Genomic DNA, 23,153 nt, shown 5'->3' with positions numbered 1-23,153 from the left:
ACCCTTTCGCCAGGGTTGTAGCACTGATAGATGACATGTGCTTGCACTCATGTGAGCGCTGCACATGACGTAAGATTTGAGGTTAAATTCCCCACAAAATGACCGAAGGCAAGTCAAAAAACCGAGTAGTGCAGAATTTTAGCAAAATTTTCGCTAGTTTAGTAGTGTGGTGACTGTGCGTAAGTGGCAAATTTTGGGTTTGACATTTCTGTCATTGTCAAAGTCAAGTTGCATTACACAACATGAAAATTCCGTATTTTAGCTTAATTTTAGTAATTTAACGCGGTTTTGGATAGTTTTGATTGAATTTGCTCTAATTAGGCTTCTAGAATTATCCTTAGGCAGTGCAGGGTTCTAGAAATTGCATTCGTTTCGTTATGTTGGCTGGACTGACTTGCTGAACGCGGCTAAATTTAACATATTCAACTCTCACTGCTGGAAGATAAATCGACTGCTGGTGTGAGTGTACCCTCCAAAATTCATTGTTTTATCACTGATGAGACAACAGGTCTGTAATTTACTGTATTAAACGTCGCCCCTCATGTGTCTATTTATAAGAAAGCAGTGCACGCACTACAGATTTCATCATGCCCGTGGATACATAACAAGATCAAAAACAAAGTTTTTCCAAAAATTGAAGAGGTATTCGTTTTGGTAAGTAATTTTCTATTATTTACTTACTGTATTAAAACAGTCACCGAACTGTGCCAGTCTACAACTTACCTATGTAATTTTTCCGTAACATTTTCTCTGTAAGAAAAATCACCTGACTGAGTTTATATAACCCACATAAATGTCGATCAAAAATCTGAGAAAATGTAACGAATCCTGAAAAAGCTCGTGCGTTGACGTCACTTCCGTTTCATCTCTTTGTTCAAATGCAAAATTTTGCTCCCATTGGAATGAAAAAATCTGAAAGGTTGAGATTACTAATTCAACTAGGATACTAGCCTTGATTTACACTTGTTAACCATGCACTTGACTTGATAATTGTTACATTATCAAAACCGAGAGAAACTATTTAATTTTGATCTCTTTTCAAATTTATTATTTCAATCGACACAGCCGCATGTGTGCGCTTCGGAATTATTTGGCAACGGTAAGTGGAGACAAATTTAGGTTTTGTTTCGCAATTCGTTTACCTATTCATCTCTTCTTGGCATTTTCAATATAAACTGTAATTTGGAGGTAAATTACCCTCCTCAAGGTTCCCTCCAAAAACTGAAAAATCGCATTTACAATGGAATAATCCAATTAATACAAACACGAGTTGTTTATAAGACGTGCAGGTTTTAAGGTAAGGTGTGTGGTCAGCACGTGTAATAATGGCTATTCCAAGTAAACAAAATGCGATATAATGGACCACTTGTGTGTAAACCGTTTCATTAAAAAAATCGTGTTGGTGAGTGTGAAGTTCCAAAATATTTGCAATTCAGCACAAGGTAGGAAATCAGAAAATTGCACTTGTTGCATAAAAAACAGGTTACCGAAATCCGTCGCAATGTTGCGCTCAGAACACTACGTGATGAGATACATGCAACCCTTTAGGCTCCGGATGAGGCAATTATCTCATTTAAACTTCTGGACCGAGGAAAAGACAATTATTTTTTGCAATCATATTATTACCTCAACTAAATTAATGATAAATTTGTGCGAATGACCCGATGCACGCGCACTTGTATGTTTAATCAAGTCGTAATACAGTTAGATTTTTTTCTAAAGGGTAGCAGTTGGAACTGCGGTCGTTACCCCCGCAGATGATGCAATTTTGTAAAATTTTCAATTTGCACCCACGCACGTGTATAATGTGTTACATAACCATGGTGAAATTTTGCAAATAAGTTTCACGTTAGCGTAAAGAGATGGCGTAACAATTAAATAAAATATACCATTAACATTTTGGTAATCATTGACATTGACCATAAAAATGTAATCGAAGCTTTGTCAGGGCCAGGGTCTCGTATTTTAGCTATATTTTATGTGAAAGTTGGACATTTGCCAAAATCGCTTCATTGTTATTAGAAAGGAGCGGTTATTATAAATAAATCATGGGTGCAATTTGTGGTGTCTCGTATACAAAAAAACTTCACGATTATGGTTTGGAGAGTTGCAAATCTGTTTTGATGTCGTAAATAAAATCGAATTATTGACGTCATGTTAATAACAGTAGAAAATTTTCTGGGAATATAATTTAGTTCATGTCATGGAAACCCTAGCAGCGTTCACTTGTTATCTAACGAGCAACTTGTTTTTGATTTTAAATTTGATCACACCTTATTTGCCTTTTAAAGCGGTGTTGGTTTGGTTTTCCCGTATTTTGTTGGACTGGTTTTAATTGTATAATGAGCAAAAATTTCGGAGTCAAAATTTAATAAAAACATCGGGAGTGTGACAATTACCCGAAATATATCCACTTTGGCCTCGGCATCAACATTTTGACATTTGGCGGGTCACGTGTTGACACCGCAAATAATTTTGTGGTTGGTGTAACACAATTTTCTAATATTTTTATTTATCTACACGAAGGAGAGTGAGATTGGGTGGGGGGAAGTGTCACAATTCTGGCCCGTCTGAGATTTGAGGTCGCGTCCTTTCTTTTGCAGTAGACTGTACTCTTTTGTTACTTTTTTTCGGCTTTTTGGATTTAAACATCCAACAAACTAACCACAACAAATCGTTGTAATTGCGCAATTTTGTTAAATAACTGGAATATCGTTCATTGGTGCAAATCGTTTAATAAGTTTTTAACAGTCCTTGAGGAAGTAACTATACAGTACAAATGACCTTGTTTACTGTATAATTTGGACGAAATTTTTGCGGAGCACGGGAAATGCTCTCATTTTTCTATTATCAGGGCAATTGCGTAATTTTTGCACATATATCACTTGAAGATTATTCGCAAGATTGGAATTCTTCAAATTGTTCACACCTGGTGTAACAAAACTATGCAAATGACTGTTTGGCTTTTACTTAGCAAATCGATGAAATTCTTCGACATTGGTTAGTCTCGTAAATATTTATATAGCCCAAATCATTTATTTAAATCGATGATTGATTTTGATACATTTTCTTTTATCTAGCAAGGTGTATAGTTAAAAACAACCTCATGACGATTTTCCAAAGTAGTAAATCCTGTTATCATTGCAGTGTTTGACAAAGATTAATTCTCTTTTGTTTAAGTCCAAACTTCACGAGTAAATAAACTGTTTTGAAGATGTTAAAACTTTCTTTGTCCACAATTCTCATAAACCTAACTTATTGCACATTTCAGACAATTACATATTTAATTTTATTACCAAAGTACTTCACACCAGAATCAACTAGTACGTACTCGTTGAAGACCAACATTAGTTTTTACGCGGTCGATTTTTTAATTACATTAATTAATTCTGTCCCAAATGTCGCAGACCTTGACTTGACTTGCCTGATACCTTTGTATTTGTGGAATTACCGAGATCGGACAAAGTCCACTATCGACAACCCTTGATCACTTTTATCACAACAACTTGTTATTTTATGCTAATTAAGTTCATCATTATTTCAGATAACAGGTGCACTCAAATTTCTGTTTAATTGTCCCGATTTATTTTTAATTAATTGTAATAAATAATAGAATTGCGCAAAAATTTCTGCGGTCGTCTGCGAATAATTACTTCAAATGTTTTATTCCCGGCATTGTGAGTCAGCTTTTTTTTTAATAATGTCCCCAATGATTTGCGGTTGACAATTACATGTAAACACAATGTAAATAAATAAGGAAGATTACAATTTTTTTGGCCGGAAGCTCAGATTTCAACTTATTATTAATAAATGTAAATAAACAAGTATAAGGTCAAGATCAATCTAGTAGACTGACACTGGCAGATGCATATTTGATACTTTTCAAAATCAATTACAATCATTTACTACGAAGTAATCAAATTAATTACGGGCTATAAATTTTTTATTTTGTAAAATTAGCTGATTCATCTTGTGATGAATGTAACTAGTTTTTCGAAAATATATCCGTCTTCGCGTCAAATGCATTAGAAGTAATCGTGACTGGCTAAAATGCTGTAAAAAACGATTATTTCCACAAATTATTATTATTAGCTGACGCACCTGTGGTTTTAATTATTTTTTGAAAAAAATTCGCCACGTGCCACGTGAATTAGAATTAATTGGGGCTAGAATCGGTGCCAAATTTGAACCAGGTGTGAATTTCGACTAATATTTTGTGAAATTAAATTGTTATTAAGGTAATTTTCGTCTCTCAGATGTCAAAAATAGCTGTTCCGATGACAGCAGCCAAAATAATCTCATAATTATGCTACACATCTACAATATTCATTAAAACGTTGCTTTTATCGCTGCACGTGGCCGATTAGTCGATTACTTTTGCATACAGGAAGTTTGATTCAATTCGGGACGAATATTTCCTATAGGGTAACCTCCAAGTTCACCAGACTTGACCCCCATCGACGACAAGTGCATACTTAAATTTTCTTCCCGAATTTTCGTGACACGATTTATCGCAGTGAAAGACACTGTGAAGGGCACTTTGGTTTGCTATTAGCAAGAGGTTATCGGTAGAATTAAAGTAATTATTGTAATTTTCCATAATTGAGTTTTTCCACTCTCTTGAAAAAATTCGTCGTTTGATTGATATTTGAACAGTCTAAAAGATTACGGCATTTGCTTATCTTATTGGTTACCTTCGGTTTCACGAAAAATAAAATTTTCAGTTATCGCTAATTTACAATTTGTACGATATGTCTTTTATAGTGAGACCTTGCTATTGTTTCAGTTTATTACTTTGTACTTATTAGTGGGCCTGTGATAAAAAAGTAAGTTTTGTATTTTTTTTGCGAATCTTGTTTGTTGTGTTTATAAAAGTGATTTAAAATGCAGTAATGCTGCAATATATTTATCGATTTCATCAGAATTGGACAGTAAAGACCGCTGCTTCTATTTATCAAGTTAGATGAAAGAACGGAAATTTTCTGAATGCGAAAATTATGCCGTATTGGGGATTCAATGTGCAAATTAGCGTCTAAAACGAGAAAATTCATTCACAACTAATTTGTAGTTCAATGATCTTTACGATAAGTTTCCAACGAATTAATGATTTGTTAAGGAAAAATGATTAGTTGTATTCAAGAAGGAATTTCGAGTTTTCCCAATTGAAATGTCTCTTAGAAAATCAGTTCACATAACCGCACCAAACTGGTTACAAAGTTGCCTTAAATTTTTCGAAATTATTACAAGTACGATTAATTACACTAATTTCGCTCACGCAAAAATCTGACCCGACCTGATTTTTTCGTGATCATCCGATTAAAACGATATAATTTATTTAATTAAACGCTCGAAAAGACATTGTTTGCAATCACGTGCACTCTCCATGAATTTTTACCTAACAATAACTATATTTGTCAAGCTAAATAACTTCAAACACTGTTTTTTTCACACGAACTTTTTCTATTTGTTCTGATTAGTTCATATAAACATTATTGTTGACCTTCTCTTTACAATACATCGAATCCTTGAAAAGTGAATCAAGTTTACTGACACGAACATTTTGCAAAATTCCACATTTTTTGGGGAAATCTATTTTGACCCCCTTTCTGTCAAGGCGTTCCACTACGTACTGATATTTATTAATTATAGGAAGAGTTATAAACCTTGAAATATTCCTAAAACTCTTTCGATTTTGCAGACTCCTCACGCACTTACCTTCAGATTTCTATCAGCGCCTTTGTAGTTGCACTTTATCAAAGCCTCAAGGCGACGAATTGTTTTCAAATACTTCTGTGAATTTATTTAAATTTTGATAGACCAGGGACCCCAAAACCGCATTTTAATACAGAGTCTTCCGAAAAATCCGGAAACGCAATAAAGTGATCTGAAAAAAAAATCAAGTCTTCATTTATTTTATTGAATTTTTGACCAATTGCAAAGAACACAATAATTCTGTAAATTTTATTTATTTTTTAGTTACATGTTTGTTGTGTTTTAAAACGTAAATATTTCTTTAAAGTAACAATACTGAAAAAAATTAACGACAAAGGAGCTGATTTTTTTATTATAACATACATATTATTGTATACTCTACTAAAATCAATGGTTATTTATTTGTTTATTTGTCATTTTTGGGTATTTTGGACGCTCCGACCAAACGCAATACTTCTGTAAAGTAGTAATTAATAATTTTTCTAATTTTGAAAGGGTGCACAAAACAAAGTTTAGTAAATTATACATCAAAGTACATCTTTTGAAAGCAATATATTTTTTGGATATCTTATGTAGCAGGTTTTGATTTCTTCTCTAAATTCTTGCCGATTTTAATATTTTATATTACCATTTTAAAGCTCTGATGCATCATCAAAAACACTATACTATAAACTTATTAAGTTTATTAATTATTATTATTAGTTTTAACAATATTTTTTTTTATATACATATGTACAGTACTCAGAGCCCATGTTTTTCGAGGTAATTGGGGCGACATGACATCTGCCTCTGATAAACAAAAATTCGGATATAGCCATTATTTGGATAAAATAGATAAATTTCGAACCAATCTCGAATAATCTCGCGAATAATCTTTTAAAAAGATAGTTGGCTCAATTGATGCGAAACTCTGATAATAGAGGCTCTGATTACGAAAGTGGTAATATATGGTAGAATAAAAAGTGTAAAATAAGTAGTGCATCTTCGAAGTTGTTATTTGCAAAATGTTTCAAGTTGTTGAATTTTGAATATGTATTTTGTCTTATAATTATGAAACTCTATTTACTGAAATAGTTTAATTTGGCATTAATTTAAGAAGTCAAAAAACAAAATATGGTAAGTAATAAAATATTTGAGGTATTTTTGACATTACAACTGAAGTAAAGACGTAATGGACTTTAAGTTCAAGTGATTTTAAGAACTTAATATGTCTTTCTAAAAAGGGGTCGAATAAGTATTGCAATTGCAAAAAAAAAATATTGTGCGTTATATTTTTTAAAATTATTTTTGATAATATTAAAAGAAGTTAAATTAAGAAACTTTTTTTATCACAATATTCCAACAGTTAAATAAAATATATGCACCGATTTACATTTGTGTAAATAAGCAAAAGTCACCACAAACGAGAAATTTATTGGTGTTACTGTGGTATTTATTAAATGTTATCTTTGGAGTTTCAGGTAAGATCTTTTAATTATTATTGTAAGAATTCAAGTTGCTAAATGGAAGTGTACTTAAAAGTTGAGTGATATGTTTGCATAGTGACATATTTTTATGGTAACAAAACTGAATAGTCAAAATTCGTACTTTTGTATTTTTTGGTTTGTGCAGCTCTTGTTTTAAATAATTTTTTAATTGTCGTCATAATTTGTAAGATAAAATCGTCCAGAAGTTGATTACGTCGATTTTTATAGACTTGTTTCATGCAGAAGCGCAAATCATGTCTCCCAGAAGACAGTTGTGTAATTTGTATTTTTAGCTCGGCCATCTCAGAATTTTTTAAGAATGACGTAGTTCTTGTATTTGTGACGTAACTGCCGGTTTTGACGTCACGTGTCCTTGAATTATGTACCTGTACCTTAGATAAATCGTAACGGATGTTTATCGGGTTGCAATCTAAAGTTGCATCTTTTCTCAAAGTTCAGAGTTTCGCAATTATTTCAAAGGGTGCAAAGTTACTTAATCTAAAATTTAGTGATTGTCCGACCACGTGATTGTGGTAGGTGTGTCTATTTGGACGAATCAGCGTCAAGAATGTGGGGGCACGTCGCTGACGTATGTGCACGTCATGCTTGTATAAGCATCACCTGCTGAGCAGTTGAACATTTGAGTGAGTTGGTCGGTTGTTCACGCATGTTGCGGTTGTATATTTAAGTCATCGCGCGAGATGTCGTAAAATTGGTGTTTGGCAAAAAAATATTTTATATTCACAGGAATGATCCGGAAGAGTCAGTTGTTAAGAGAGCAGCTAGAATCCATCGATTGAAAAATAAATTACCTTCAAGAACTTACACAAGAAAGTAAGAGTGATTTTGAAGAAATCAAAGCTACTGGTGTTGTGTGACCACTAACCGGGTTTAGTGTTGAATTTGAAAATTTTATAGTACAAATAAAATAACAGACATGAAGAAATTAGTAGTGTATTGTGCGTTTGTGCTCAGTCTGGCCCTAAGTTGCATCTGTGATGATACTCTATCCCCACCATGCAACAGGTAAGTTGGTCTCACCTTGCAACTGCCCTTCCGCACTGATTCTCTCCTTGACAGTAGACCTTGTCCAAGCATTTCCCTTATAATCTTGCATAGTAGAACAAAATTAGGCACAATGCAAGTTTAAAAAAATCGGCCAGGTTGGCTCTAAATGCGAAATTTTCCAGCGATATCTACTGTTACGGCCCTTTACTTCACACAATTCAAATGGAGAAAATCTACGAAGATTCCAAAACCTTTGTCGACATGAAAATGCGTTTTGAACCAAATATTACACTGATCAAATTCAATGAATTCATGGTGATAAACAACAATAAACCGTCCAAAAACGCCACGCGAGCTTTCGTCAATGATAACTTTGAACCGGCAGGCCAAGAGTTCGAAGAGTGGGACCCCGAAGACTGGATCAAACATCCAAAATTCGTCGACGGGATCCAAGACGACGAGTTTAAACAATGGGCATTATCGCTGAACTTAGTCTGGAAGGACTTGGGGCGGAAAATGAAAAAGGAAGTCGAACTGAATCAATCATTGTACAGTATTATTTGGGTTCCACACCCTGTGATAGTACCAGGAGGACGCTTCCGGGAGTTCTACTACTGGGACTCGTACTGGATCGTACAAGGACTCCTCTTATCGGAAATGTATGGCACGGTTAGAGGAATGCTTGAGAATTTTCTCTACATCGTTGACAGATATGGACACATCCCCAACGGGGGACGAATTTACTATTTACAAAGATCTCAGCCTCCGTTAATGGTACCAATGATCAAGTCGTATTTGGACTTCACGAATGATACTCACTTCATTAAAGAAAATATCGCAACAATGGAGAAAGAATTCGAGTATTGGATAACCAAACACAACAAAACTGTCACTCTCGATGGCAAGAATTACACTCTTGCCACCTATGGCGACCGGTCGAAAGGGCCTCGGCCCGAATCTTATTCGGAGGACGTGGAAGGTGCTGCTATTTTCGACGATAACGACAAGAAGGAAAGTTTTTATGCGGAATTGAAAGCCGCGGCTGAATCCGGTTGGGATTTTTCAAGTCGCTGGTTTATTAAAAATGCGACTAATAAAGGTGCGTTTTTTTCTCATTTTGATTGTTTGTTGCATTTTCTTTTCCAGGGAATTTAACCAATACTAAAATCCGGTCTATAGTCCCAGTGGACTTGAACGCGATGATCTACTGGAACGCAGTCATTTTATCCGAATTCAATACTCTTCTCGACAAACCGGCCAAAGTCCAATATTACAACAAAATTGCGAAAGAGTGGATGGAGGCCGTGACTGCTGTTCTATGGCACGAAGAAGTTGGTACTTGGTTGGACTATGACTTGTCAAATTCAGTGAAACGCGATTATTTTTATCCGACAAATGTTGCACCACTTTGGACTGGCTGTTACAACCAAACTGATAAAAGCAAAATCGTGCGTCTAGTCTTGAAGTATTTGCAAAATAAAAATATCTTATACCCTGGTGGTATCCCCACGACGGTGGAACACACGGGTGAGCAATGGGACTACCCCAATGCCTGGCCGCCATTGCAACACATTATGATTATTGGATTGAACAACACGGGCGATGTCGTCGCACAAAGACTAGCTTTTGAAATCGCCGAAAAGTGGGTGCGTTCTAATTACAAAGCGTTCAAAGAGACCGACGCCATGTTTGAAAAGGTTTGTCCTCAGTGTGTTTTTTTCAAAGGTTCATTTTTGGGGTTGTAGTACGATGCGACAGTACCGGGGGGGCACGGCGGAGGCGGCGAGTACGAAACACAGTTAGGGTTTGGCTGGACGAATGGAATTATTATGGATTTGTTGTACCGGTACTCAGATAAGCTCACCGTGGAGGATCCGCCACCGCCAACACCAAAACCTGTGTACCAGGCGTCGGAAGATGTGCAATCTTCATCGAGTTTTAGTCAAATTTCCGCTGTTTTGATAGCGTTAATGATATCTTTAACGGCAGGATTTATAGGGTGAGGTAAGGTCGATGACCTCTGTCGAAAATCTGGACCTAATTTTGTGTTTTGTTGCAGGATTTTTGATTTTCTAGGGGTTCTTCAAATCTCGTGATGTTTAATGTGATTGTTGTTTGTATTCGTACCAGTAGTTAGAGACTTTGCTTAGCTCAGGGTACAAAATCTCGATTTTTATTTATTTTAGTTTTGATATTTTAAAGTATTATGCTGAGTTCCTCGTTATATAATGAAATTTACTTAGTAGGGTAGGAAAGACCAAATATAGAAATCGACATGTAACTTTGTGCAATTTTTGTTTGTTATTTTAATTAACCGACTGTCGAGAATCTGCGCATGAAGTAGACTGATGTAGTTGTAATATTTAATAAAAAGAAGATTTTATAATTAATACAATAAAAACAATCCCGCATCCTTTTCCTTTGTCCAATAACAATGCACTTTTTGTGTTACAAATAAAATAAAATTCTTACATAACAGAAGTAGTCTTGCATGAAGCATATAAACTAACAGTTAAAATTAATTGGTGCCCTTGAAATTTCATGCGAATATAGACACAAATAATCCTTTTACCGCATGATTTTTCTCGATGTCAGCGACATCAGGCGTCAAATTTTATTGTTCTACTCCCACAATCAACCCACCTTCTGTCTGTCCCGTTAACAGCTTAATAACATAATTACTGGTCTCGAATTACAAAAATCACATGCATCACAGAGTTTGTCATTGGCGAAGCCATAATTTACCAATTTTTTTTACACAGAGTGTGCATCTACAAACGCCGGAACCAGCAGCAAACTGATGCAAGGAAATCAAGACCTTCAAGGGCGCGATACACCGAGCTGAGGAGCATCCCTCGACGTGCGAAGAGTGCAAGATAAATGTGAGTGAATGACAATTGTGTAATAATTAAGTCACGAAATCGTCGCACTGGCCGTTATGCTTCCTGAGAAAAAGACTTATTTGTCGGCTTGCTAATTAGTATTATTTTTAGTGTAGTGATTTCGACTAAGCAAACGACAAAAGTGCCTACGTTGACACTAAGTAGTACAAGTAATTAATTTTAATTAATTTGAATTTTCTGAATCGGTGTCTTGATTGTGCTTGAATAGTGGCGATTTTTCTTCTTTACTTGTTTCTTCCTATTCTTTTAAAATGTGATATCTAAGTCATATCTTTAAGACCGATCGATTGTAAATACGGATTTGGGCATCAAGTGCAAAAGATAATGTTTCTTAGGTTCAGATTTTTATCACATGAACCGAAAACTTGAGTGATTTATTTATTTATTTATTGTACTGATTTATCATGTATTCAAATTTTTGTGATATGTACAATATGCCCAAATCCAGATTATTTAATCACACCAGGTTTTAGGGTCCGTTTTTCTCTCAGTGATGAAACCATATGTAGTTTTATTTATTTAGTTAAATAGCGAAACTCATGACGTACATTTTTATAGACTATTACTTAGATACCTCCAAGCACTCAAAATTGCCAAAAGTAGAACAAACGAATTAATTCGATACCAGTTTGTGTCTTATAGGAATTGAAGTTTTGAAAATGCGAAACTCCAAATTCTGCATACGCATAATGTAATGATATATGTACATAAATGTGTTACATGTATTATAAAGCATTTGCTGTGATTAAGTCGAGCTGAAATATATTTGATAAATAATTGTGTGAAAATAAAACATTTGAAAAAAATGTAGCGTTTTATTGAACTGGACATTGACATTTGTACGACAAGTGAGGGCATATTTTCAATCAATCATAACGTTTCCGGAAATTATGAATATGCCATGACATTTTCACAATGAAAAAATCTGATTTAAGGGAAGGTGAATGACCGAAATTTTGCAAATTCCAGGTAAGTAACACAAAGCTCGGATTTAATATGATGGGAAAGATTATAAATTAGCATTCTAAACTGAAGGACGCTTTATTGAAATGAACTTTGAATAATAAGCCAAATCGCGCTGTATTATCCCCTAAAAATAATAAATCAACTTAACATGAGGAAGTAACAATAGATTGACCTTAAGTTTATTTATTTAGACTAATATTCCACACGATCTATTTTTAAAATGTTAATACGATTATATTAACCCTAATATAATAAAGAAAATAAAGGCGCAATTGGAGATTTTACTAAATATAAGACCTCGTGTGCAAGGCTGATAGGCTTCATTAACAAGATACAATCTTTAAAGAAATTAATTGTTCAATTGAATGCACCATTTTTGAAAAAGTTGTAATTAAATTTTTTCACTGTTATAATTATTCTCAATCAATAAAAAATCGAATTGTTTTTTGTTCGTGACTAAATTGTCCTTAATTCGGTCCTGAAAAAATTCCTACGACTTTATATCTTGTTAATAGGTATATAATTACAGTAAGTTTTATTCTGCAAGGCCAATTCATCTTTTCTATGAGTGTGGGAAATTGATTTGAGAACATTTGGGACAAACAAAACTATTTTTGTACCAAATCAAATTGTACAGCTTCTTCTGTTATAAATAGAAGTGAAAATACGACCATTATTCAATTGACTTTATTACGGGTGAAGATAAACAAAAGACGCCGATGTGCCACCTCGACAATTTCCCGCACTCTTTTTCTATAAAATTGCATTAAAACTATGCACGTGCACAAACGATCAGCGATTTGCATAAATTGAATCAATTTGCACGAGTGATCTTTTCCAGACAGTGGTAGAATTATAACGAAAATTCTTTGAAAGAATTGTTTGATAAGTTGCTATTAGCACTAGTGGCCGGTAATTTCCCTAATTGATAAATTTCTTTCGCGCAAACTAATAATGCGATCCTTTTCAAAGTCAAATTGCTAAAAATGACCACGTGTATGACGCATGATTTAGAGACCTTTATAATTTGAATTGAAACGAACAATCAAAATTCACAACACATTACACCTAATGAGGATTCAATTTTTGTTACTCATTATACACTCCTTAAACAAATATTTCATTAAAACATTTTTGGACTGATAAACTATAATTACAGCCATTTCCGCAATTTCAAACAAGCAGGTTGGTTCGTGGAAATTACCCAGATTTACCACTCCCATGACATTAAAAATCGTATAATGCAGATATAATAAACACAGCAGAAGCTCTCTACTAAACGCATGTAAAATGTTCCGAGAACTCGATTGAACGTTGACAAACTTGATACAGGATACATTTAATATGTTACTTAATAGATTACGTGAGTTTGCGAATACCTAGAATATGTAAAAAATTTTCTTAACATCAGCAACTTAGGTAGGTACTTAAACATTCAGGTTTTGTATACAATTCTGCATTACAAAGCAAAAACCCCATAAACCAATTAAAAAAAAACAGTTATTACTGGTTTCCTTTAACTGACATTGAGACCTACTCATTTACTAAGCAAAAAGGCAATAAAATCAATCTAGAGTTGTAATAATTGCATATTCTCATATCTCGCATTATACATATACGTATAAGAAGCATGCTACTATTAGAAGCCTAAGCTCAGCGGTTTTGACATTTGCGGGAGTTTTGCATATCAGGACAGAATTAGGCAAAATGTTTATTATAACAATACGTGTTATTTTACTTTTACAAAACTTCTTAATTTTTTATATTGTGGTTGCAATATGTAAAAAAATGCAGCCTTAAAATTTGTACTTTCTGTTTTAAAGTACCTACCTAGTGAAAATTTCATTTTTCTATTCGTAGTACAACCTATTTTTAATTTTCGTGTGTTAAATTTTTAAAGGAGCTTATTTTCAACAATAAATTATGTACATATTTCAAAAACCAATAAAAATATACTTTAAAAACATGAGCATTAGAAGTTACATCCACAAGAAAAATATATTTCATTTCAGAGACAACCACTATGCAGGTGGTGACGTAGGTTAGTATTTATTACTTTTGTGTACAAATTTTTAAATATTTTTTCAGCGATTCTTAGAGAAAGTAAGTTTTTTCACCCTACTTTCAGAAAGGAAAGTGGCCAATTACCCCTCAGAGGGGTAAAAATTTTACTTCTCCCATAGAAACGAGAAAAGTTGCTGCTAGATTTAAGGGCGATACTGGGATATCAAGAGAAATCAGTGGCGTAACTAGAAAATTTGGACCCCCCTGCGAAAGACCACTGTGGTGCCCCTCTCTTCTCCGGTTCGGGAGTTAAATAGAGTAAAAGAGCATTTATGTCTCTAGTAGTCTCTAGTATTAAAAATTCTGCAAATACGAATACGAATATACAAATTTTTCACAAGTGATGCCAAACGACGAACTTCTTCTCTTATTCTTTTCGTATTCTTTAAGCACTACCAATAAGTGCTTTTGCTTTTTTCATATTTTTTTAGATTAATTTTGACGTCATAAAAATACATGTTTACTCTTGTCATGTTTATGTCATCAAAATGATGATTTTTTTTCGGCAATCTGTCTCTAAGACATTCCTTTTTCAGTGTACTTTATTGAAAAGAGTAACTTTATTTTTGGTTTTGCGAAAAATTCAAACTGACTGCGTCACCGACAGAAAAGTTTATAATTGTCAATGAACATTTTACAGTGACAGATAAATACTGCCCGAAATTTTAATTCCGCAACTGTATAAAAGATAAGACTTACTGACTTACTTAAAGTCTAAAACAAGTAGTTTTCACAGATTACAGCACGATCAGAAATGCTTGTTCGAACTTAAAATTGACGCGGGAAATAGCATTATTAACAGCTGATAATATGGTGCGAACTGAAATAAATTATAACACAATTTCTTTCCAGTTCCTCGAAATGTTTTGTCTTCCTCAGCGTTCGGCCTCGGCGTATCGCGCCTGGCTCTACACTGAAGAAGAGAATATTCTGCAGTTTTTTATTTTTTATTGCATTGGCCTATAATAATTCATGTAGTCGCTCTAATTTTTTTTAAACTATTACTATTATTAATATTATTTTTAATTTGGAAAGGGCCTTTTATCCCAAGGGCCCCCCGCGGCCGCGGGCTTAGGCGGGCGGGTAGTTACGCCACTGAGAGAAATGGTTAGTTTTTGTTTCCGAGTCGTAGGAAAAATTTTATGTATACACTGGAGAAAAGTGTCTTTTCGTCTCTTGATGGTTACTACTGTTAGGTAGTAGACAAACCTCGGGCAGTAACTTCCATCTGTACTAGAGATGAAAATGTATCTTTTCCTCCCTTGTACTACAAATAACTATAAGTACTATAACATTTAAAGGTCAACAACAGAATTTTCCAATTCACTGGAAGGGACTTACAAGTACCTACCTGCGTACATACAAATTTCCCTAAACTATAAATTTGTTACGCCACTGGATGGTTGTAGTTATGACCACTACTTCTGAGAATTGATTGTTCATTTTGCCGGTGCAGAATCTTGCAAAAACACGAATACGACCCTGAATGATTTTAAAATTGAAGAAAAATATGATGTTACAGAATTTTATTCGCTGATAATTATAACACAATATTTTATTACAAACATTGTCTTTTTAAGCGAAGTGCTGGGTAGGCAACCAACAATACGCCATCAGGCTTATCAGGAATTAACATTAAAAAATAATGAGTAAATACGGCAGGTAAGAAGATATAAATAACTACTACAACATGCAACAATTCTTTTGGGATCATTAATTTAAATAGTGGAGCAGTGACATGCAATATAAGGGAATGGCGCTTTTTGTAAATTCAAATTTAAGGGATTTCAATTCGGTTGTCAAAGGTGAATATTAAAATAAAATTAAAAATTGTATCACACACAAATCTTAGTTTTTTTATCGAATTCGTTTGCTTATCGGTAAGGTAAGTGATGATTTATTTATTGTTTTAGTGCTTATGTCATAATCTTGATTTACTGATGGCCAATTAAAAAACAAATTAAACAAAAACATGGACACAGATAATTAGATAATGCATGTGAGATTTGTACACTTTTTGCCAGTATTATTTGTAGTCGGACAGTGTTTATTTGGTCCACTGTGTAGCATGTCAAAAAAAAATAAAATGACGTCACAGGGTGCATTTTTGTTGAAAATTCGTCCTTTGTGTGTTGAGATAATGCAAAACTACTATTTTTGGGCAAACAAATGAAAAACGCATCAGTTTTGGTCATATTTTTGCCAAATGATGTCAGGGTTGTACTCTTGGATTTAGCAAGCCACAATGAAAGCAAGTTTTGGTATGCGCGCGCATCCGCTGCAGCTGTTTGTAGTCTTTTGTCAGATTACGTATCCACGAAGTATTTTTATTTATGTCACTCGAATGGGCCAAAAATTCGTAAAAACAAGACGATGGCCCGTATTGGTCGAAATTCCCCGACTCGTGCCGTTGTAGAGATACCGTGTTGTGACCATGTGTGAATCAATGTTTTATTTGAGTTCATGATATTCATTTTTGGATCCGGTTGTGATAGATGGAGGACAACAATGGAGCTAAATCGCGGGCTCGTTCAAACTCCGCCAGAGTTTTGCTCTTCGACGACGTCGGACAGGCCCACGACAGGACCAAGGGGCCTCCGATAGCCCCCGGACCCCCCAACAAGCATGCACAACCAGGTTAACCAGCGCCCCATACGAGTCACCTCGCGCTTGTTTACCACATTCCTCTTTCTATTTCAAACCAAAACAAGCGTAATTCAATTCGCCCTTGGAAATTGGCTATTTTGGCCCTTGATAAACCTGATAACCAATTTGGCGTCTGTGTTGTGACAGCAACCACAAACATGGTTTTTCATATTTCCGCTCTTATCACTCAAATAGTAGAACAATAGTCAATAAAAACAATTTCGTATTCATTGTTTGTAAACATGACTGGATAACACAGTAATATTGTTCAAAATGAGATCTCAGGTCAAGATTATTGCTAAAGCAGTGGTGTGACACAAGCTGGTCAAAAAATTGGTTATTAATAAACAAAATTCTTCAATTGAAGGGTTTCTGTGACGATGGTATTATTCACTGTCGAGAAATGAATACAATTTCTCAACACGTGACCCCAATCAAATAGTGTGAATCTTGTTTTTACCATATTAAACTTCTCTTCTAATCCAGATCATCAGTCGACACCTTCGAATTTGGTCCGAATAAGTTCAGCTCTGGGTAAATCGGCTCCTTCATTGTCGGTTAATATGGTAGTACTTTCGTTGTCGTTTGGTGTTTTTGTTAAGTGTTGCTTTTAGAAGGATGTGAATGTGGGGCGTCGAAATAGCCGTCCTGCTGCAGTTCATCGGTTAAGTTTTGTAGCAAATACTTCGCCTGTACTACCACGATCTCAGTCACCTATATGTGGCAGTCCTATTGATAGTCCCCGGACACATAATAGTTTTATAAACTTTCCCTTCGCGCCGATAAAGAGGTATGCGATAATTGGAATAGTTTTCGTTGAAATTTTTGTAGCGCTTCTTTTAGAATCGTTGCTGGATGTCGAGGAGATGGGAGGAGGTGGTCAGTTGCGTCATTACCATCGTCGGGTTATGGGACTACACCTGGTAGTTCCAACATGTCGGTAAGTAAAATGATTGGATGAAGATAATGATTGAGACAGGTGTTTTAGTCGAAATGTTCAAGTCAGGAAAGACTGCATCAATTACCACATGTACCTACGTCCGATGATATGAGGATTTTGACTCATCATTTCTCCAGTAATGAAAGTAATCCTTCATTATCGGCAGGGAATTATGAGGAGAATCCCATAAGTCATCGGTCTCCATTACACAGACCAAGATCTAGAAGTCTCAGGTTTGGCAATTGTTTCTCACGATTTGTATTGTATATGTCACATATTGTAGTAGCCCTAGCAGATCTCCTGTCATGGACAACGAAATTTGCATGATGAACGTTTTATACAAAGAAAGATTTCCGAAAGCTACACAACAAATGGAGGAACGTCTGAATCACTACATCGAAGAAAATAAAACGTTCGATTTTGGTGAAGATTGTGATTATCTTCCTATAGTACGTTTTGTTCATCACCAAGTGTTGGAAATGGCTCGCGATTGCTTACACAAATCACAGTCAAAATTAATCACAAGTCGGTATTTCTATGAAATGTCGGAAAATCTAGAAAGACTATTAACTGAAGTAAGTAACAAATTGTTAACTCTTTAATCCTTGACTCGTTTTTTCCTGTAGACAAAAGATAAGTCTGAAGAAGCTGCTAATCTAGTCACCGGTTTTATAAAAAAGTTGCTGCTAATTATTTCGCGTCCGGCTCGTTTATTAGAATGTTTAGAATTTGATCCAGAGGAGTTTTACCATTTTTTAGAGGCCGCGGAAGGCCAAGTTAAGGTTGTGCAAGGTATCAAAGCAGATATACCTCAGTACATAATCCAAAAGCTCGGCCTCAATAGAGACCCTATAGCCGAGCTTCAGGAAGAACTCCGTGATTGTAATTGGTCCTCGAACCAATCTTCCCGTTCGTCAGTTTGTTTGACTTCAACCCCTAGTACAAAAAAGTCCCTCTCTAATCCCAACGAACAGGATTTCGAAGTTGTTAAATTAATCTCAAACGGTGCTTACGGTGCTGTTTATTTAGTCAAACATAAACAGACCCGTCAAAGATTTGCTATGAAAAAAATTAACAAAAACAACCTAATCCTGCGGAACCAAGTCGAGCAGGTTTTTGCTGAACGTGATATACTCAGTTTTGCTGATAATCCGTTTGTTGTCAGTATGTACTGTAGCTTTGAAACAAGAAAACATTTATGTTTAGTCATGGAGTATGTAGAAGGCGGCGATTGCGCTAGTTTACTTAAAAATATAGGACCACTGCCTTCAGATATGGCGAGATTTTACTTTGCGGAAACTGTTCTCGCTGTTGAATATTTACACAGTTATGGCATAGTACACAGGGATTTAAAACCGGATAAGTTAGTAAAAAACAAATTATTAAACTTATTAAGCTTCATTGTTTTTTTTTAGTTTGTTAATTACGGCACTCGGACATATTAAATTAACCGATTTTGGGTTAAGCAAAATGGGCTTAATGTCCTGTAAGTCATATGGTTTTTGCTCCTACACGAAAATTGAAATAATTTTTTTCTAGTGGCCACAAATTTATATGAGGGGTATGTCGATACCGAAGCTCGTCAATTTTCCGACAAACAAGTTTTTGGTACCCCTGAATACATTGCACCTGAAGTAATATTGAGACAAGGATATGGCAAGCCTGTTGACTGGTGGTCGATGGGTATTATTCTCTACGAGTTTCTGGTAGGTTGTGTCCCTTTCTTTGGTGACACACCTGAGGAGCTTTTCGCTCATACTGTTCAAGGTATGTGTTTTGTAGTTTGATTTTTGTTTCTAATTGTCAGATCTAGATGATATTGAATGGCCGGATAATGAGGATTGGCCGGTTCAGGAAGAAGCAAAAGATCTCATTACAGCCCTGTTGCAACATTCCCCACGTGATAGATTAGGTACAGGTGGTGCTCACGAAGTCAAAGAACACGTCTATTTCAGCGGTCTAGATTGGAATTCGTTACTGAGGCAAAAAGCCGAATTTGTTCCCCAGTTGGAACATGACGAAGATACGAGTTATTTTGATAGTGGGTTTTCCCGACTTTTTTAAATTTCTTCTAAAGATAGTTTTCCAGGCCGCATTGATAGATACAACCACGAACTTGAGGACGATACCGATGATACGGACGACTCGCCTGTATTCGGTTTATTCTCTTCATGTTCCCCTCAGTATCGCAAAGCCAACGTATCGAAATTATCAAGTTCGGACCCCGACAACTCCTCCGACGGAATTAAAATAAACACAACTGTTACAACACCTGACACTCCCGATGTCCCCGACTTCAAATTACGTCCAAGAGCTCCAATCAGTCTTCAAACACCTGAACGCGAACGCCAGGAAGTCGTCCCAATTGAACACCGGAAGGTGACATTTTATATCAAGGATATAAATAATTTTTAAAACCTGAAATTTCAGATTTCTCTCGATTTTGGTAAAACAATCAGCACTCCTGAGTCGTCTCAGACCGACAGCGATGATGTTTCTCCCCAAATCCAGAGACGACGTAAAACCGGCCACTCTCGTGATATTTTACCTAAATTTTCAATCTCTGTTGAAGATGAACACAGTAGTTTAGAAACGGGGACCTCGTCGTCGGAAAATCGCGAATTGTCGCCTCTAGGCCGTGTCCAATTGTCAAACAAGCATAAAAGTCGGTCGGTTGTTAAAAGTGCGTCAACTTCAGGGTTGTCACTCATGATACCCTCGGATGAATTCCAAGCACCTACACATAATATCCACTCACCTAGTGGCGGGGGTGGTTCTAGTACTGCCAGTTCACGTGATGCTTCACCTTGTCGGGAGTTATCTCCTCTAGTAACGAGCTTGAAACCTCCGATTATAATTCGACGCGGTCCAAAAGGTTTTGGATTTACCGTTCATACGATACGTGTTTATTACGGCGATACAGATGTATATACCATGCATCACTTGGTTATGGTATTTCATTTGTTTTGTGGTTTTTGTGTATCTACGTGGTTTATTTTTTAGGCCGTCGATGAAGGGAGTCCGGCTTTTGAGGCCGGTTTAAGACCAGCTGATTTAATTACTCACATTAATGGTGAAACTGTACAAGGGCTTTATCATACTCAAGTGTTACAGTTGCTTTTGAACGGGTCTGAACATGTCAGTTTGAGGGCTACACCGTTAGAACAAACATCAATTAAGACAGGTGGACGGAAAAGGGAACCTGGACAAAGCAAATTAGCTAAGAGGAGCTTACACCGACAAAGAAAACAAAAGAGGGATAGCGATAAAAGACGAAAAACGTCACTATTTCGTAAAATCAGCAACAAAAGAGCTAGTGTTGAGATGCAACAGGTTGCGGAGTTACAGTACGGAATTTTATTATTATTTTTTTAATTTCAGATTGCAGCAATTCAATCCCCGATAAGTGTAACCCCCAGTCGTAGTTTCCAATCATTTCCCCGTAGTCAAGACAGTTCGTTTTCTTCGGGCCCAATTCGTACTCCTACAACTGTAACTCGTTCAAATCTTACTCTCTCTGATTCAAGCTCATCCTCACAAACGCCATCTACAAGCTCACCAAACGTAACTCCTGCCACTAATCGCAGCAAGCAACACTACCAGCGCCCTTCAACTCTTCACGGCTTGAAACACAAACTACATTCAAGTGCGTGCCCTAAAGCCCTTCATGCAGCTAGTCCTTCTTGTACTACTGCTGTACCAAATCGGCGCAAATCTGTGGGCCATATACCTTTGTCCCCGTTGGCTCGCACTCCCTCTCCTTCGCCTCTCCCAGCTTCTCCAACTCGATCTCCAAGCCCTTTGGCTTTCCCAGTGGGTCATCAGCCGGGAAGTTCCAACACGACTCAGTCCTATAGCCCTAGTGCCGGTACTGCACCTATAGCATGCAATCAGTCGAAAAAGGGCTTCGTTAGGCCTAAAGGCGCAGAGCCTGGATCGCCCTTACTTCGGAGGGCTCTTTCTCCAGACCGACTGCACCCGAGAAGTGCCGAAAGCAAATGCTCGATTTCTCCGCTTTGCGTATCGGGTAATTCCCCGCCAGTTAAAGCGCAAACACGTGGGAGTACAGTGTGGCGACCGAACCCTCAACCCGAGAAAGATAAAGAGACAGAAAGTGAAGTTACAAATTCGCAGACTGAAGGTACCAATACGGCAAATAGCGATAGTCGTTTGTCTTTGAATCTGTCCGGACCAGGGGAATTATTACCGAGGATTGCTGAAGAGAAAGACTCACCGACCAATAACGGACAAGACGACAAAAAGTGTGATAAAACAAGCGAAAAAAGCAAAAACGTGCAACAGAAAGATAAGAAGGAGAAGAAATGTGATAAAGAAGGTTGCAATAAAGAGGAGAAATGTAAGAGATGTGATAAAACAAACGACGAAAAGAGGGAGAAGAAATGTGATAAGGGGGAGGGGAGTAAACCGGAAATAAAAAAAAGTGATAAGCCTCAGTCTAACACGAGTGGCGTTAAAGCGAAAGATAAATCCGTTCAATAATTCTAGCTTAGTATTACGCAACTTGCCAAACAAAAAAACATTTTGTATATATTTGCTTAATTTGAATCGGTCAGAAATCTCTTGTTTATTTCGCTTCTGGTATATACATTTTGTTTCACACTAAAAAAGACAACACATAAATAGTATGTGTCTTAAAAATATACTCATATGTATTTGATAAGTGTTAGGGTGAGACCAGGTGTGATTTTCTGTGTGTGCCGTAAATTCAGTTGGAATTTATCTCATAAAAAGTTATGGATCTGTAAGATTATTTATTAATAATTGTATAGGTGTATAACATAGTTCTCTGTAACTTCATTCATGAATGGATAATATTGCTTGGGTATACTTTCAAGAGACATCTATGACTGGTGAAGGTTTTAATTTGCTTCTTTTAATACATTCAAAAAACCGAAAAATTGCCATATTTAACGCAGTATGTGTCAATTGAATTTTTTTAAACTACGTGTTTAATAAGTGTAATGCACTGGCTATACTACATATATTCATAGAATAATAATTAACATGCTAGATGTTAGTTTTAATTGGGATCTCAATTACTAAGCGATTTTTTTCAAATCTGTTAGCCATATTTTTTGTTCATAAACTATTCACAAATTAGTCTAGGATACCTGGTAATTAAGAGAAACAAAAACGAATTTGCATATATTCTGTTGTACTTAAATCGAAAAGAATATTTATTATTGAAAGAAACAAGTTTTCATGCGTTATACTACAAAGTTCTAATAATTTGTTAGCATGTTATATTAAAGAAATAATATATTGTATATTGATTTTTTAATCTGAAATTAAACGGCGCCTTTTTAGTTCATTTTAATCAGTGTTTCATTTTCCTAAATTCTTCCAGCCAATAGCAGGTCCCGCTTTCAAACTCTGGGAAAATTCGCGCCTGTGGCAGCACCATCGTTGCGTTTCTCTTTTGTTCTT

General features: G+C 35.8%; 2 protein-coding genes across 11 annotated transcripts; both read left to right on the top strand.

The window, feature by feature from the left end:
- Positions 1–39: 39 nt before the first annotated feature.
- Positions 40–11,638, top strand: LOC123006861 (trehalase-like). Of its 6 annotated transcripts, none has more exons than XM_044401738.1 (7): positions 40–508; positions 566–654; positions 7,926–8,204; positions 8,369–9,285; positions 9,333–9,883; positions 9,932–10,185; positions 10,949–11,638. In XM_044401738.1, the coding sequence occupies exons 3-7, from the start codon at positions 8,116–8,118 to the stop codon at positions 11,064–11,066; spliced, it is 1,929 nt and encodes a 642-aa protein (XP_044257673.1). In that variant the 5' UTR covers positions 40–508; positions 566–654; positions 7,926–8,115; the 3' UTR covers positions 11,067–11,638. The 6 variants fall into 6 exon arrangements, with proteins under 6 accessions (XP_044257673.1, XP_044257671.1, XP_044257672.1 ...); XM_044401736.1 differs by having other exon boundaries at positions 563–654; XM_044401737.1 differs by having other exon boundaries at positions 559–654.
- A 4,617-nt stretch (positions 11,639–16,255) lies between these two features.
- LOC123006859 (microtubule-associated serine/threonine-protein kinase 3) lies at positions 16,256–23,043 on the top strand. Of its 5 annotated transcripts, XM_044401732.1 has the most exons (15): positions 16,256–16,756; positions 17,252–17,331; positions 17,380–17,555; positions 17,597–17,705; positions 17,754–17,938; positions 17,989–18,280; positions 18,332–19,068; positions 19,121–19,191; positions 19,245–19,472; positions 19,519–19,746; positions 19,795–20,084; positions 20,136–20,223; positions 20,278–20,657; positions 20,709–21,038; positions 21,087–23,043. In XM_044401732.1, the coding sequence occupies exons 1-15, from the start codon at positions 16,615–16,617 to the stop codon at positions 22,203–22,205; spliced, it is 4,455 nt and encodes a 1,484-aa protein (XP_044257667.1). In that variant the 5' UTR covers positions 16,256–16,614; the 3' UTR covers positions 22,206–23,043. The 5 variants fall into 5 exon arrangements, with proteins under 5 accessions (XP_044257667.1, XP_044257665.1, XP_044257664.1 ...); XM_044401730.1 differs by having other exon boundaries at positions 16,257–16,756; positions 17,383–17,555; positions 20,136–20,657; XM_044401729.1 differs by having other exon boundaries at positions 16,257–16,756; positions 17,992–18,280; positions 20,136–20,657.
- Positions 23,044–23,153: the final 110 nt, after the last annotated feature.

The sequence above is a fragment of the Tribolium madens genome, unplaced genomic scaffold (assembly GCF_015345945.1).
Source record: "Tribolium madens isolate multiple individuals breed KSU strain unplaced genomic scaffold, Tmad_KSU_1.1 Scaffold_2;HRSCAF=44;Tcas5.2_LGX, whole genome shotgun sequence".
NCBI classification, from domain to species: Eukaryota; Metazoa; Arthropoda; class Insecta; order Coleoptera; family Tenebrionidae; genus Tribolium; species Tribolium madens.
The sequence above is the reverse complement of the archived record's forward strand: the minus strand, read 5'-3'. Positions and strand labels throughout refer to the sequence as shown.

Coding starts and splice junctions, on each gene's coding strand:
- LOC123006861 (XM_044401738.1), top strand. CDS start 8,116: ATGAAGAAATTAGTAGTGTATTGTGCGTTTGTGCTCAGTCTGGCCCTA. Junction 8,205..8,368: donor CTATCCCCACCATGCAACAG/GTAAGTTGGTCT, acceptor GAAATTTTCCAG/CGATATCTACTGTTACGGCC. Junction 9,286..9,332: donor TAAAAATGCGACTAATAAAG/GTGCGTTTTTTT, acceptor TTTCTTTTCCAG/GGAATTTAACCAATACTAAA.
- LOC123006859 (XM_044401728.1), top strand. CDS start 16,615: ATGGAGGACAACAATGGAGCTAAATCGCGGGCTCGTTCAAACTCCGCC. Junction 17,939..17,988: donor CCAAGATCTAGAAGTCTCAG/GTTTGGCAATTG, acceptor CACATATTGTAG/TAGCCCTAGCAGATCTCCTG. Junction 19,069..19,120: donor AGGGATTTAAAACCGGATAA/GTTAGTAAAAAA, acceptor GTTTTTTTTTAG/TTTGTTAATTACGGCACTCG.